Source organism: Camelus dromedarius, chromosome 2 (assembly GCF_036321535.1).
Source record: "Camelus dromedarius isolate mCamDro1 chromosome 2, mCamDro1.pat, whole genome shotgun sequence".
Lineage (NCBI taxonomy): Eukaryota > Metazoa > Chordata > Mammalia > Artiodactyla > Camelidae > Camelus > Camelus dromedarius.
The window spans coordinates 71,789,033-71,806,500 of NC_087437.1; the positions used below are offsets into that span (position 1 = coordinate 71,789,033).

General features: G+C 38.5%; 1 protein-coding gene across 5 annotated transcripts in view; it reads left to right on the top strand.

Annotated features, from left to right (window-relative positions):
* CFAP44 (cilia and flagella associated protein 44) overlaps positions 1–17,468 on the top strand; it is a 105,275-nt gene that overhangs the window by 84,198 nt on the left and 3,609 nt on the right. For 4 of the 5 annotated variants that reach the window (XM_064495258.1, XM_064495251.1, XM_064495242.1 and 1 more), the window contains 7 exons: positions 1,925–2,128; positions 3,135–3,330; positions 7,755–7,865; positions 9,844–9,974; positions 11,003–11,119; positions 12,144–12,345; positions 16,196–16,356. In XM_064495258.1, coding sequence (XP_064351328.1) covers positions 1,925–2,128; positions 3,135–3,330; positions 7,755–7,865; positions 9,844–9,974; positions 11,003–11,119; positions 12,144–12,345; positions 16,196–16,356 — 1,122 coding nt within the window. Of the gene's footprint in view, positions 1–1,924; positions 2,129–3,134; positions 3,331–7,754; positions 7,866–9,843; positions 9,975–11,002; positions 11,120–12,143; positions 12,346–16,105; positions 16,357–17,468 lie in introns of those variants that run through there. The other variant, XM_064495265.1, reaches the window with a different exon arrangement.

The window sequence follows — 17,468 nt, forward strand, 5'->3', positions numbered from 1 at the left end:
GTGTGATATCTTTGTCTGGTTTTGGTATCAGGGTAATGGTGGCCTCATAGAATGAGTTCAGAAGTGTTCTTTTCTCTGCAGTTTTTTGAAATAGTTTGAGAAGAATAGATATTAACTCTTCTCTAAATGTTTGGTAGAATTCACCTGTGAAGCCATCCATCCTGGACTTTTGTTTGTTGGGAGTTTTTAATTACTAATTCAATTTCATTACTGGTAATTGGTCTGTTCATATTTTCTATTTCTTCCTGGTCCAGTCTTGGGAGACTGTACTTTTCTAAGAATTTGTCCATTTCTTCTAGGTTGTCCATTTTATTTGCATAGTTATTCGCAGTAGTCTCCTATGATCTTTTGTATTTCTGTGGTTTAACTTCTTTTTCATTCCTGATTTTATTGATTTGGGTCCTCTCCCTTTTTTTCTTGATGAGTCTGGCTAAAGTTTTATCAATTTTGTTTATATTTTCAAGGAACCAGCTTTTAGTTTCATTGATCTTTTCTATTTCTTTCTTTCTTTTTTTTTTTTTTTTAGTCTCTGTTTCATTAGATTATACAATTCTTGAGGGAAGGGCCACAAGATTCCCCTGCAGTATCTGGGACAATGCCAGACATATAGTAGATAGTAAAAAAGTTTTGATTTAATTTTACCTAATTCATTTATTTTATTAATTTAACAAATATTTATTGCACAGGGACAGTGCTAGCTAGGAATTAGGGATGGAACAATTCTCAAGTCAGACAGGTTCTCTATCCTCATAAAGCTAACAGGCTATGAAGGGTAGTGAGAATAAAACAAGTGTAACACTTACAAACTTGGATACCTATGTGGTAAAGTTTCAGAATGATGTTCCACTAAAAAAAATACAGTCCTGCCTCCTACGAAATTTAAAAATAATTCAAATTTGTTGAACAAGCATTAAGGGAGAACCCACTTAGTCTACAGTCATTCATAATTAAAGGTTTAATTTTTCGTCTCCTTGGCTTGTTGGGGTTTTTTTGATCTCCGAAATTCTCCAGCAATTTCGCTATCCCATACCCACAGATATCATCCTCTTTCTCAGTCCCAGGCTGAGCCCTCACTCATCATATGCATTTGCTCATTGAGGCTCCCCATCATGTACAGCCTAATGAAAAACATGGAGTGATTTGTCTTTTTCTTGTTGTACTAGTTCCCTTGGGAGAATCAGCCCTTGGGGGCTCTCCTTGAGATCTTCATCTCCTTTGGGATGAAGTGAAGGAGAAGCTATATCAAAATCAGAGCAAAACTGAGGATTTAAAATTATTCGGGATGACAGTGGAATAAAGTCTAGACCAGGACTTGGGATATTTAGCTTCTCATCTTAGTTCTGTAACAAATTAGTTGTAATCTCAGGGAGATCACTTTTAGTCTCAATTTCTTCATCTGTAAATAAACTAAGAAGATTGAATGTGTTTCTTGTGGCTCCATGATTATATTTATCTATTAAAAACATTTACTATTCTATAGGTTTGAAAATTTTCAAAATAGGATGAGGAAAATGTTTTTAGTGCTTACTGTATGAAGGGCAATGTAGAGATACTATGGGGAGGGTGGAGACAGATATAAACACTACCCACAAAGAGCTCATAGTCTCCAGTTTAAACCAGCAAGAAGGACATTCCTGATCAATGGCTTAATCAATGGTGAAGAAATAGCTGGAAGGACTGCAGTTGCAGAATTCCTACCACTTAATAAATTAATTTATGTACATGTAATACCATTGATGAATTGATTGCAGTGACTCCATACATGCACATGTGCCCACCTGCCCACCCTTATAATTTTCCATCCATGATAAGGGCGTAATAAGAAAAGTCTTTTACCCAAACAAATTAGTGTTGTTGGATCATTTTAAAAAATGCAGTTACATCTTTTTAACTTCTAACATTCTCAAATCTTTTTCCACCTCAGATCAAAGAACTGATTGTCACTTTTGATGCAGAACTCCGTCTCCTGAGACATCAGAAACTGAAACTAGATACTCAGATGAAATTATCTGACCTGCACCATGTCACGTTATTTCAGGAAATACTTCTCCTCAAGAATTTTGAAAAACAGGAGAACATACTTCAAGAGCGTGTTAATTCATTAGACAAAGAGGAACAGGACATGCAGGTAAGAATGGGCAGAAGAACGCTAGCTGGCTACACCCTTAGTTAGGGGAAGAACTTGATCCTTCTTTCTTCCTCTTCTCAACTTAATTTCCCTCCTTGTTCGAGTCCACATCTCTTTCTGCCTTCTTTTCCGCCTCCTTTTCCCTGTTAATCTTGCTTGTTCTCTGTTTTGGGTGTCCATGGTCAGAGAATCTGTATGTTTTATGATTTTGAATCCTGTTTGAATCATATTTTTTTTAATGAATTTGATTTGATATTTTGTAAGGTAGGAGAATAAAGTTTTTCAAAGTGAGCCTTATATTTGGTTTACCTATGGATTTCAAAATTCAGAAGTCGGTATATTTTTGTTGTCACTAGCTGTCTTATGAAGTTTATTGTTGATTATATATTATCCTTATGAACATACTTGGAAAAGAAGCTAGTGAATTTCCTAAATATGAGAGCTAGTTTCAGAATAATATATAATTGAATAGCATAGGAAATTTTCTTTTTTGTTTTATATATATAATGTTAAATTTAAAGAGGTCAATTATACCATCTTTCTTGATGTTAAAGGAAGAAGGATTCTATTAAATAGATAAGACATACTCAATAGTGACATTAAATTTTAGATACATCAGCTTCATCAAGAGATGATGTGCCTTTTTGTTTTAGTTATCTTGATAATGAAAGAAAAAACTTTTTTTGAGACTACTTATGGAAAAATACTACCTGACATCCTCATATCAGTAAAATTTTCAATTTATTTAATTTAGATTTTTTGAGGAAGTTAAACATCAGAAAATCGATCCTGTCTGATTCTGAACTTACTGACTTTTACAAAAGAATTACAAAATTTTAACCAAATAAGTGAATGACTCTGCAAACATCAGGAATGTAAACTTCTATTAAGAAGCTTTAAAAAATGTTTGTCAACTGTAGACTTACATTGTAACGTGCAATGTTCTCTGAACCCAGTTTATCAGAAATATTGCATTTATCATTTGTTCTTGTTTCCGTTCATTTAGTGGAAAATAAATGAAACTCTTAAAGAGATGGAAGAGAAGAAGAATGAAGTTGCCAAGCTCCAGGAGCAAGAAAAGGCCCTCTATGCTGGTTTCCAAGCAGCTCTTGGAGAAAACAATAAATTTGCTAACTTCCTCATGAAGGTATTAAAGAAGAGGATTAAGCGGGTAAAGAAAAAGGAAGTTGAAGGAGATGCTGGTTTGTATTTCTTTCTTACATATGATCCTATTTTTTTTCTCATTAGGATGAAGGAGAGTGATAACTAAGAGACATACTACACACCTTTTTTCTCACTACAACATAGACATTGTAGAGGCACTATGGGGTTAAAGAGGAGAGGAAATAAACCTTTAGGTCTCTGACCATATGGGCTATGTGTGTGCGTATCTGGTATGAGATAGCAAAGGGTAGTTTTGTTTAATAAGCACATCTTTTCATGTGTTTATTTGCCAACTGTATATCTTCTTTGGTAAAATGTCTCTTCGTGTCTTTTGTTCATGTTTGAATAGGATTGTTTTCTTTTATATTGTTGAGTTTTAAGAGTTCTTTATCCTACATACTAATCCTGTGTCAGATATGTGGTTTGCGAATATTTTCTCCTGGTCTGTACCTTGTCTTTTCATTCCCTTAACAAAGTCGTTTGCAGAGCAGTAGTTTTGAATGTTGTCAATGTCAGTTTTTCCTTTTTTGGATCTTATTTTGTTGTCAAGTCAAAGAGCTCTTTGACTAGCCCTAGGTCCTAAAGATTTTCTCCTATTTATTTTTCTAAAAGTTTTAGAGTTTTATATTTAACACTTAAGTCCATGATCCATTTGGAGTTAATTTTTTGTATAAAGTGTGAGACTTAGGTCAAGGTTATTTTTTTTTCCTCCTCCTAGGAATGTCCAGTTGTTTTAACACCATTTGTTGAAACAGCTGTATCTCTTCCATTGAATTGCTTTTGATCTTTAGAAAAATCATTTGGGCCTATTTGTGTGGATCTGTTTCTGGGTTTTCTATTCTGTTCTAGAATATGTGTGTATCTCTTCACCAATAGTAATGTCTTGATTATAGCAGCTATTGAGTTCTGACATCATGTAAACTAATTCCTCCAATTTTATTCTTTTTTTTTTTCAAAATTGTTTTAGCTATTCTAGTTCCTTTATATTTTCATATTTTAGAATTTTTTATATCTACAAAAAATCTTGTTGGAATTTTGATAGAAATTATGTTAAACCTTTATATCATTTTAGGGAGAATTGGCATCTTTACTATGTAGAGTCTTCCAGGCATGAACACAGTGTTTATCTGAAACTTGGATTTCTGTCACCAGCTTGTATCGTTTTCAACATCCAGTTCACGTTCATGTTTGTTAGATTGACACCAGAATATCTTCTTTTTTGAGTGATTTTAAATGCTATTTTCTTTTTAATCTTGGGGTCCACATATTCATACTAGTATATAGAAATACAATTTCTTTTTAGGTGTTTATCTTTTATGTTGTGACCTCACTTATTAGTTTTAGGAGTTTTTGATAGATTTCTCGGGAATTTCTATCTGTATAAAGGGGCAGTTTTATTTTTAAATTTCTGATCAGTATGCCAATTACCTTTCCTTGCTTATTGCACTGTTAAAACTTCCAGTACTATGTTGAAATAGAGTGCTGAGAGCCAACATCCTTTCCTTATTTCCATCTTAGCAAAGGAGAGCATTTGATCTTTCACTCATTAAGTATGCTACCTGTACCATTAAAACACAACTGTAGGTGTCTCATAGATATTCTTTACCAAGTTGAGGAAATTCTTTCTTGTTCCTACTTTTCATGAATTTTTATCATGAATGTTAGATATTACATTATAGTCCCATAGTTCCCTGAGGCTCTGGGGTTTGGGCTCTGTTTTCTTTCTATTGTTCAAATTGGCTAATTCCTGTTGTCCTGTCTTCAAGTTCATTGCTTCATTTCTCTGTCCTCTCCCATCTGCTATTGAGCCCATCCATTAGATTTTATCCTAATTACTGCATTTTTCAGTTGTAAATTTTCCATTTAGCTCTTCTTTATATAAAAAATAAATAGGCTGAGACTTTATTTCTTTGAGGCATTGTATTTTTTCATTTGCTTCAAGTGTGTTTATAATTGCCTGTTGAATCATTTTTATCATGACTATTTAAAATACTTTGTCAGGTAATTCTAACATTTGTCTTCTTACTGGACATTTACTGGTTGTCTTTGCTCATTCAGTTGGAGGGTCTTCCTGGTCCTTGGTATGGTGAGTGACTTTCAGTTGAAACCTGGAAACTTTCATGTTATGTGTGAGACTCTGTCTCTTATTTAGATCTTCTGGCTTATACTTGGGTTTCTCTAACACTGTTCTGCCAGAGAGAGGAATGGGTGCCTACTTCCTACTGCCAGGTGGAGGTACTCAGTCTAATTGTCGCCCAAGGGAAGGGAGCTCTCCTTGTTACTGCTGTGTGCAGGTGGGAGTTCTAGCTCCCCACATAGTCTCTGCTGACAATGTGGTGGAGAAGGCCTTGGCACCTCGGGGCAATGGTGAACGTCCTGACTCTTTACGAGGGCTCCTCTGACACCACCTCTGCAGGGCGGGGGAAGAGAACCTGTCACTGCCATCTGAGAGTGGAAGTCTGAGCTACCTGTGTGGTCTCCACAGAGATCTTGGAGTGGGGAGTTGGGGGAGGGGGGAGGGGACTGGTTACCAGTCAACAGGAATAAATGTCGTTGGTGCTTACTTGGCCTTTTCTGACACCATTCTAGTGGCAGTGGTGGGGTGCCTCACTCCAGCTTGGCAAAGGTGGATGTCTAGTCTCCCACTTGGCCTTTGCTGATGGGGATGCAAGTAAGACTACAGTTTGTTTTTTTCCTGTGGTGTTTTTTCAAGTTTTCTGCCTTCTTGGCTGCTCTTTCCTGGTTGTTTGCCTAGAGAGAGCAGGTTCTTGTTGGCTTTTCTGTATCTGCACCTGTCAGTGTTTCAGGTTGCTGACTTAGCCTTCTCCACCTCTGAGATACAAAAGGAGACCCAAGGAACTCACCACAGTGCTGTTCTTCAGGGGCCAAGGTGCATAGTAGGTCTACTGTCTTCTTTCTGGTTTTCAGAATCTTCCTGTGTTTACTTTACATATAGTATCCAGGGTTTTTAGCTGTATTTAGTGGGAGAAATAGGGAAAGGTAGAGCGACTTCATCTCCCTGAAATCACAAGTTTATTTCATAAGGTGGTACAGATCACTTAAAGTAATTTTAAGAAACATCTTAAATTTAAAAAGTCTTCTAGAGAGCATGAGGTCCACTTCTTATCTCTAATTTGATGTTCCATAAAATAGAAAATTGCCAATCGGTAATCTATGGTTCATAGATGGACTCAAGTTATTTTAAAAGAAAATGGGACTAGCTACTGTATATAAAGTAGATATACAAGAAGTTTCTTCTGTATAGCACAGGGAACTATATTCAATATCTTGTAGTAACCTATAATGAAAAAGAATATGAAAGTGAATATATATGTATATGTATGTCTGAAGCATTGTGCTGTACACCAGAAATTGACACAACATTGTAAACTGACTGTACTACGATAGAAAAAAAGTGGGGCAGAGTTGAGTGGGGGAGGTCTGCAATTCCTTATCCAAAACTAATGGGGGCAGATGTATTTTAGCATTCACAATTTTTTATATTTTATAAAAGATATTACATATGTCATTGTTAAGGAAAAAAAAATTCATGATACTTGTTAAAGAACAATAAGGCAGGCTTTATTCAAGGGGACCACTCTAATGGGATTTTATAGGAGGGGAGAGAGATCAATCAGTTCAGCTCTGAATACAACAAGGATAAGTGGAGATTTATAGTTGAGGAGCAAGGTGGGGGGCAGTGGATGGAAAATTATTAAGAGGTAGCGTAATTCTGTGCTAAACTGACCTAACAGGAAACACCCTTTGCTGAAGGTAAGCCAGGGTGATATGACACTGAAGGCAGAGAATAAGAGATTTGATCAGATATCAAAGGTGGGGATTTTAACTAAACTGATTTAGCAGGATTCGTGCTAAAACTGGACTGAATGGGCCAAGGACAGAGCCCAAGGTCAAGGCCTAGTTAGAAAGAGTACACTTTCCAGTTAGAAAGAGCCTGACTCAAGTTTGGCCAAAGGAGAGAGTCTTTCTAAACTAACACCACCAGCAGGGTTTGGTGTAGAATCTGTAAATCAAACATCTTAATACTTCTGCAGCAAGACATGAATATTCACAGTAAGTAGGTTAAATAAAGATTATAAATAGCATTACCAGTCATGAAAATCTGTTTTCAGATCCCTGTGATGTAGGAATTGTGGACTACATAACATAACCAAGTGTGTGTTAGGTGGGGCACAGCATAGGCAGCTTGGCAGCTTGGTCTCAACCCTCTGACTTAAAGCCTTGAAATTAATTGCACGACCTTCTGCAGGCATTTGAGTTCATAGTCTCTGAGTTCCTAACCATTTTAAATTCTTTTAAAAAATATTGAGTAATTTCCTGCTTAATCTTTGTTTCTTCCCTAGAGACAAACTCATTGAAAAATAATTTATTTTTAATATCTGGGACTTAGCTTGGCAGAGGAATGCCTCTGCTTATTAACAATATTTCCCTCTCTCCTTAGATGAAGATGAGGAAAGTGATGAGACAAGTGAAGAAGAATCCGGCTTGGAGAGTGACGAGGATGAGTCTGTATCTGAAGATGAGGTTTTTGATGATTCTATCTGCCCAACACGTAAGTTGGATAAAACCAGGCATTCTCTGTGAAGTGTGAATATGGACTGACAATACCTAAAAGGTCATTTTCTTGGTTTCTCACTTGTCTCATAATAAAATGTAAGGAAAGGACGGTTTAATAGGAATGATATACAGTCTCATGAATACTTTTGGAGCCTCTCTGGACCATTTATTTCCTGTTTCTTGAGGCAACCATTTGTGAGTGCCAAATTAAATAACCTGCAGACAAGCTATAGTCAGTTCAGAGTCATAAATTATGCACCAAAGTTTCACTTTATTAGAGAAACAGAAGATGTATATATATATATGTGTGTGTGTATAAAATACGTGTGTTTATATGTATATGTGTGTATATATGTATGTGTATGTATATATGTGTGTATGTGTGTATGTATGTGTGTGCATATATACATAAAGCACTCCCTTTTTGCCAAATCATTCAGTTTTCATATTTCAAACCTGTTTTGTAAGGGCAATTTTTACCAGTTTCTTGGAGGTGCTTGGCAGCTTATATTCACTGTTTTCACTGGTGATACCAGTCTGAAATATCCTTATGGTCCAGTATTCTTACAGTCCAGACCAATATCCTTACAGTCTCAATAGACGAATGATTCAGTAGGAAAAAAAAAAACCAAACTATTTCTTTTTGATCTCAAATGATCTTCCTAGATATTTTATATAAATTATAAATCAAATTTTAAAGCTTAATGTCAAATAATACTTAAATCTTGTTTTGATTTGGAAAATAAGAGTCTCCTTAAAATCATATTTATGAGTAGAAGAGAGCTAAAAAATCTTGTAATGCGACTTGTTATTTTATAGCAGGATTGAATGGCTTGAACAAAGGCTCACAGTTAATTTAGTGGTAGAACTGGGGCTAGACCTAAGTTCTAAGTTCAATGGTAATACTGTTATATTTTCACATTCTTGATCAATTACTTGGTGGATAAATGTGGCTATTAGTGTCAGTGTCACGATACCATGTACACATACACACCGTATGCAGAGAGAGCTGATGGCTACTCTGAAGCTTTATTACGTTGCACAGTCTTATATAGAAAAGAAGAATGACAAGGGAAATGGTTAACAGGCAGTGTCTGGCTCAAGGTCAGAAGACCCTTTATGTTTTGGTAAATCATGTCCGTGTCGGCACTAGCGAGCCTTACAGCTTATCAGGGCGGAATGTATGAGAAACGGCTGCTTCACAATACTCTTCTTGGACTCAGGCGGCTTTGCCTGTCTTAGGTTGCCACCCTCTGGGGATCTTACCCGTCCTTGGCTAACCAGCCTTCTCACCTCTGAGTCTGCAGCTTTTTATAACTTGTTTACCATTCTGGCCCAAGGCTCGTTACTTTGTTCCCACAGTTGGGGGCCTACAGTTAGTGTGATAATAGTGGAAATTAATATAGAGATACTGTATTGAATCTCATTCTATCACATATCAGCATGTGACCTGAGACTTAACAGTTGTCACCTATAAAATGGAAACAATGGTTTCTACATCGCAGGGGCTGGATCTCTTGAATGAGATAATGTACATAAAAGGGCTAGCACCAAGGACTGCTCAAAACGTCCATGCTAGTATTATAAGTACTACCATGCTTATTAACACCATTAATTTCTACCTGGAGTCATTTCTCCCTGGAGCCCTAAGTGTAATGGAACCTTGCTAGAGAAGATCCACAAATCGTCATTAGTAATTCTAAAGCTCCAAAGTCCACACTTACAATATTACTACATTCCCCAACAAGTGGGGCTGCTTTTTAATTTTTTTTAATTTTTCCAAATTTTTATTTATTTAATTTTTTTCCTGAAGATGTGATTTTCTTTTGGGGGGTAAGTCAGTTTGTTTGTTTGTTTATTTAATGGAGGTAGTGGGGATTGAGCCCAGGACCTCGTGTGTGCTAAGCATGCACAATTCCACTGAGCTATCCCCTCCCCCACGGGCTACTTTTTTATTTTGACTGTCATTTCAGATTGTGACATGGGTCTCTTTGAACTGGCCATTCAACTTCGAGAGAAAAGGCTGGACATTGAAGAGGCCTTAGTTGAAGAAAAGAAAATTATTGATAACCTCAAAAAGGAATATGATACATTGTCCAAAAAAGTATGTTGGTCTGCCTTCTTCAGTTCTGTTTATCCTCTCCCCCAGCGCCACCTCCTTCTAGCTCTAACATTGCTATTTCGTAGCCGTGACATGAGTTAGGACTTCTTGTAAGAGAAGAGACTCCTCCAATGTTACATCCATTTACAGTTGTGGTGGGGGCCATTGCTTTTTTGATGGTTGAAACTTTCTTTAGCTAAATCATTGACCCTCAAAAATTTTTTGATTACATACTTCTATAAGTTAAAAAATTGTGGAGCACATATACCTACAATAAATGTACATTTATTTATAGATTATATTTGCAAACGATTGTTCTAATGTATTTTGTATATTATGACACATTTGCCAAAATGGAAATGAAAAAGAATAAGATAAAAATAAATAAAATCGAAACTCTATTTTCTTTCTGGACCCCAGCAGATCACTTTGACATGCTGGGGGCACGTGTGTGCCATGTCAGAGACCACTAAGCTAAACTTTCTGTGTAATTATATTGATTGATTTCTGCTATATCTGCTCAGTTTTCCTCTTAGGCACTCTTTCCTAGAGCAACATCACTTAACTTGACTCATACTCAGAAATATTTTTGATAGATTGCTTCTCCTCTTGCAAAAAGGATATGATTTAGAAGATTTTCAAGTTTCGTAGGAGATGAAGCATGTGCTTTAGAAATACTATAGTGAGTAGTTTCATCACTTTAAAAGGCTTTCTCCTCTAACTTATTGCGCTTATTATGACCCAATGAGATCTGAACCATTCCAGGGTGGGACATGTCTTCTGAGCTTTCATTCACAAAAACCTCTACAGCTCTGGGGTCACAGGAACGACTGAAAAAATGCTGTGGATCCTGACTTAGCTGGAAGGGAGTAACACACATTCCTGGGCTGCAAACTGATCATCCATTTAATCACAGCCCAACACGGCAGACTCTGTCATGCTCTGGCTTCCTCCCAAATGGCTTCATTTACCACCCTGGGTATGTATTCACTGAATCTTGTTGACATCTCACACATGGGGCTTTTCCACAGGTGAAAATCGTGGCAACTAATCTGAACGCAGCAGAGGAGGCCCTGGAGGCTTATCAACGCGAGAAGCAGCAGCGGCTGAATGAACTACTGGTCGTGATTCCACTCAAGCTCCACCAGGTGAGGGGTCTGCACGGGTTGCCCCGCCCCATCTAAGCCACCATACCCAGGCTTTCCAGGGAAAGATTCATGGGCCACAAGTGGGGAGAAGTGCAGTCCTGTGCTGAGAATTCTACCTGTAGAGTGATGCCCCAACATTTTTTTAAAATAAATTTTATTTATTTCAATTATTATTCATTGAATGGAGCTATTGGGGATTGAACCTGGGACCTCGTTCATGCTAAGCATGCACTCTACCAGTGGGCTATACCCTCCCCCCAACACCCCAACTTTTCCTTCTGAGATTGTTATGAAAGAGTAATATCAAAGCATGTCTATTTCCCTGGGGCCCATTATCACTTTGAAAGTTGAATCACCTCAAGTCTGAAGAAACGAGCCTGTGGCTTAAAGGAATGGCTTGGAGTTTGAAATCTTGGCTCTTGGTCACATGTCACTTTCACACCATCTTTAAATAGACATGAACTAAAGATGCAAGCATTACCTTCTCTTAATCTCTATTTGTTAATGAGGGAAGTTAAGATAAAAGGAAAATATTCTTTCTCTTTTTTTCTTCTCTTTGTCCATTTCTCTGTTTCACATGAACTACAACTTACATTAAAATGCCGAGATACGTACCAGTGAAGGCCAACTGTATTGTATTTGGTCAGGTAGAGACAAAGCGGTATTTTAGAAGAAAAACCTAAGTTCAGCCTTACATATCAGTTTGTAGAACCTGACCCAACCTGGATTAGCTATCTTTAGCAGTTTGCTTAACATGCCAACCCTGACATGTCTGTTCCATCCTTATGCGGTAGATACCAGGCATGGTCTACGTGGGAAGATTTGCTGTCCCCAGGGGGATATAATGTGGCTTCTTTTGAAAGAAGCTTCCTGCTTTTACCTTACTCGGGTGAGAGTTAGAAGGCCAAAGGTCGTGACCTAAACAAGGGGCAGAGTAAGAAGTGCTTCCCTTATGCTTTCTGTGAGTTTAACGTTTAGTTTGATCTTTGTCTGTTTGGGTTTGGGCTTGGTTTTGTTTCTGCAGATAGAGCACGTGGTGTTTGGAGAGATCCCTAGTGATCTTTCCGGAACGTTAGTCTTTTCTAACCGCTCCTTGGGACGGCTGCAAGAGCGAATCGTACACCTCCAGGAGGAGAATGCCAAGCAGCAAAAATTGAACAGAGAATGCCGGGAGAGGCGTAAACAGCTCATCCGAGAAAAGAGAGAGATGGCAAAAACTATTCAGAGTGAGTAACCAAGCCCCTGGATTACCTAGTAATATTTATTGATTAGAGAGGGAACGATCCAGCAACCATCTCCAACTTTGGAAAGAGTAAGTAATCACAGAATCAGAACCACTGAGAGGAAATGCACCGTCTCAGCTTCCTACTTACTGTCTCTCCTGATTCTATCAAAGGGCCGCTCTTCTATTTTAAAAGGATATAGGTCTTTTGTCACAGAAACAATTTCTAGTAATTGTTAAAGGTTTTATTTATAATAAAATATAGAATCATATAACAGTCACCTGTGTACCTACTACCAGGCTTAAGAAATAAAACATTGAAGATACAACTGAAGGCCCGTCTCCTTCCAATCTTGTTCCGCTGTCTCCTTCCCCAGGGTCCACCACTACGAGCACACATGTCTGTGTATGGATGGCCGCATCCACACACAGTATATGAAATGCCTTTGCATGTTTTTAACTGTAATATTATTCACATCATTTTGCAGTTCACTTTATTAAACCAGTTTTTGAGAGTGACCCATATTGCTACAGATAATTAATTTATTCATTTTAACTGCTACCACAGTATTCCGTTGTAGGACGATAAAAGAGTTGATCTCTGTGGTCTCCTGTTGATGGATGTTTAGGGTATTTCTAATTTTTCAGGATTGTAGACAGTGTCACAGTGGGCCTTCTTGTGCACGTCTCCCTGTGCGTGTGCGGGAGGGGGTGAGTCCCCAGCACTGGGGTCTCTGGGTGAGAGCGGGTTGTATGCGTTTCCTCTCCTGGAACAAGGTTAAGTTGCCCTCCAGAGCGGCTGTGCTGTTTTCTCTCCCTGCTCGCTTTACATGCCAGTTTGCTTAACATGCCAACCCTGAAATGTCTGTTCCATCCTTATGCGATAGATACCAGGTATGCCGAGGTCCACAGTCTCAACAACACTCAGCACCACTAGGCTTTAGTATTTCCGCCAACCTGGTAGGTGTTAAAATTGTATTTCACTGTGATTTTTCTCCATTTCGTTGATTCCTTGAGGTTGAACATCTTCATGTACATTCATTAGTCATTTATTCATGTTTCCTTTCCTGAAAATTCCCTGTCATACATTTTGCCCAATTTTTTACTTCTGCTTTTTTATTTTTCTTATTGATTGTAGAGTTCTTTTCTATTATCTGTCTTTCTCTTTCCATCAATGCATTTCAAATCTTTTCTAGTATGTCTTCCCTTTCTTCTATATTTAGTGTATCTTTTTGGGATGCAGACGTTTTAAACCTTAATATAGTTTATTTTCTCAATCTGGTTATAGTTTGTGCATTTTGTGTGTGTGTGTCCTAAGAAATCCTTTCTGATTTTGAGGTCATAAAGATTTTTTTTATTGTTTCCTCTATTAGTAGTGCTTCTCATATTTATGTTCATAATTCACCTGGAATTGAGGTTTATAGTGTAAGATGTATAGCATGAAGACAGTTCTTTTAAAACACCTTTTGAATATTTGATATATGGAACATATGTGTAAGTGATGAAGTATTCTAGCTTTAATAACAATAATATTACCTGTACTGTATAGCATCTACCTTAATGCTATAGAACTGTACACTGTAAAAAGACTAAAATGGCAGATTTTCATATGTATATTTTACCACAATTAAAAACTAATATTTTTAAAAGAAAATTTGAAAGAAAAAAATGGGAAGACTGTAGTGGTTGGTCAGTCCAAGTTGCTTAGATTTGTAGAGGCCAGTTTCCAATGAGTGCTGATGGTTCTGCCCTCATGGGTGGCTGGATTATACAATTTAAAAATACATGTTGCAACTCTATGTTTGAATAACACTTATTTGAGGCGGAGTTATCTCAGGTACAAGCCTGAGGCTCCAGTCTTTCTCACGTATTTCACATTCCTTTGGCTTCTGTAGCCTGACTGTTGTTTATGTTTGGAAATATTACTCGTCAAACCAAGGAACAAACTCGTATGAAAATGAAGAAAGAAGCTTATTTCCATTTGAGTAAACTCTCAGTTTGGAAAAATGTGTGAAGAGGATGAAATGAAGTGTTCAAATTTTGGAATGTTAGTTGAAATTAAAAATAGTTCTATGTGGTGCAAGCTTTATTCAATGACTTTCAGTTCTCCCAACCCCAGTTCATTTTCTGAAAGTGTGTTGTGAGTCTGGTTAGAGACTCATTTCCTAATTCTGAAGGTGAACCTAGGAGAGGGTTCCTTTCCTGTAACTCAGAGAACAAAGGCTTAACAGTGATGAGAAACCCTGCAGTCACTCGTTGTTCCCCACCCCCAGACCCAGTGGGAAAGAAGAGAGTCTAGAGCATAGGGGTGGGAAGGTAAGTTCTCTCCGTCAAGGAGGGCACAGCTTGCAGCCATGGGAGTGTAGGATGGTGAGTGTTCCAGAAGCCTGTGTGTCCCCAGTGAACACTAACCAGCCCAGTCAAGTCAAGAGAAGCGTATTAGGCTGGCTGCAAAGTGGGAAGGGCAAGGACCAGAGTACCTGTCCTAGTACGTGGGGCTGTCAGGTAGAGGGCACCCCCTCATATGGGACTAGCTGGGGGAAGTCAAGGTTCTTACCGAGGGAGGCCAAGCAGGCAGCTACAGGCTAGCCACACACGTGCAGATAATCCAATCACCGTTTCACTTGTGTCACTGATTATCATGGCCACCAACATTCCACAAAAGCATGGAGGCACCACACACAAAGAACAGAAATGAAAAGCCCTCCCTGGATTGTGCAGAATGGCAGCCATGCCAATTGTACCATTATTATTCAGCCATAACGGTTATACCTGAATACAAATTTCTGTACCATAACAGAATTACATCATCTTTTTTATACCTTAGGACCTTCAGACTTCACTTATGGGACTCTGGTGACTGAGAGAAACTTGTAACAAGATTACATCTTCTTGGGGAGCTCAGACTCCATAGATGGAATTTTCTCCAGGTGTCCCACTGTTGGCATATTGAGGAAAGACAATAAACAAAAGTACAATATATTGCATGTTAGCTGGAGATAATTGTTAAGAGAAAATTTAAAGGGGCCTGGGAAAGAGTGCTGAGGTCTGTAGGAGGCCAGGGAAGAGCTCCCTGGAAAAGTGACAGACTTGCTAAGATGTGGTCCTCCCTGGTTCAAGGACAAGGACCTGCTCTTGGTTACACCATCAGAAATGAATGTTTTGGAAATGAGTCTTTTTATCAGTCTCACAATTTGTTTTCAGAAAATGGGCTGTGTGGAGTGAACCATGTGGCCAACTGGGGAAGAGAATTCCAGACAGTGGAATTGCAGAGAATTCCAGATGAGAATACTGGAGTGAGCCTGGAATGCTTGAGAAGCAAAAAGGTGTAAGTGAGGAGAAAGGTGTGGGAAGGAGATGGCAGAAAATAGGGGCAGAGCAGGCCAGACCAGGTAGGACCTTCTGAACCACCGCAAAGATTTTAATATTTTCACTTGCAGTAAGATGGAAACCTCTGTTAAGTGCTGTTCTATTCTTAACACAAGATGTCGTAGAGATCAGTAACCAAAGAAATTAAGAACTCAAGAGTCCATAACCCAGCTGGGGCCTATTGATAGTCTGAGGAGAGGCAGATCAGAGTGTCTAAGCCAGTGGGGAAGGATGAGTCCACTGCATGCAGGAATTTGAAGGAATTTCATAGGAATCTGAAGCAGATGAGAAGACAGTAAGTCATGTGCATTTTAAGTAAGAAAATAGTAGGTTTTCTCTGAAAAGTAACAGGAAAGACCAGCTGGTAACAAATCTTTCCCATCTTCTTGCAAAAGCTCTTCCCTAGAATGGCATTGGTGTTGGGATTGTTCATTGAACAACAGTGGGAGCTGCTGAGCAACCTGACAGGGACTGTCTTCTTTTAGAAATGGAAGAAACAGTTAGTCAACTAATGATCAGCAAGTTTGGCCGTGTGATAAACCTAGAAGCCCTTCAGACACTTTCTGTGAATATGACACTTGAAGAACTGAAGATTAAAAAACTCCGAAAGGAGCTAGCAAACGCAAAGGAGATGAAGATGTGGGAGGTAAGGATGAGAGGGCAGGTGACCTACTTTGGGTCAGTATGGGTGGAGGCAAGAAGTCCTGGTGAGCTGTAAGTGTTTCCCATGAGGCATCTGTACTGCTGGAGTTGGGTCCATGAGCCTCATGTGGCTCCCCCGTGATCTGAAGCCTGTCTGTTTCCTTACCGTTCACTTAGTTGGAAGGACTTGTCTATCTTGGGATGAAAGCATCAGCACTGAGGTTTGGGGGCCAGGATTCATGTAAATATCATGGCAAAGTGGCATGAAAGATTACAGAAAGACTCCACTTGGAGGTCTACAGCAATGTACAAATGCTCTGATGGTGTCAGGATCCTCAGAGTATAGCAGGTCACTTCTGATTGTATTATTCCACATAGCTTTTGCATGCTGTTTCCATCTGGAAAGTACAACACATCTCTAAGTAATACATTTTATAACAAGGTATATACTGTTTAGCCGGCAGGGTCTTAGAAAATGTTAAATGTCTACGCTGTTCTCGGAACCGTAAGATGAGGCAGTGCCCCAGTTACAGCCTGATTTTATAAGCCCACACATCATTATGGCTTCTCCAGTTTTCTGTCTTACTGGCAGGAAGGGAAGGAGGAGAGGTTCCTAGTGCTATCTTATCTTTTCTTATACAAGATTTGCACTATACCAGGAAGACGCAAATTGTTTAAGTGTTCGCATCCATGGGACTTGGTCCCTATCGGAGTTTTGGAGATAACATGTGCAATCTAAAATCATCTGTTGGAGCAATAAAAGAACAAAGGAAAGCCACTGGCAGATGTATGGCCATTCAAGCCGGTCACCTTGAGGATCCTGGAAGGCTAGGGAAAGAACAATATAGTAAAGTTTCCTGCTTAAGGGACCTTTCTCCCTTTTAATTAGCGAATACCAGCACTCTGTACACGTACTAAGTTCATGCCTCAACAATGGAGTGATATCTGTGTCTGTCTTATTTTTATCTACTTCCATCCTACTTAATGTTCTTTTCTCTAATCAAACCAGACCCAATGCAGTTGCTTTTGATTGTATTATTGGCTTATTATGTTTCCCTATATGCCTATCACTCCGTTTGCTTGATGGTTTGGATCAAAGCCAGACATGCATTTTTC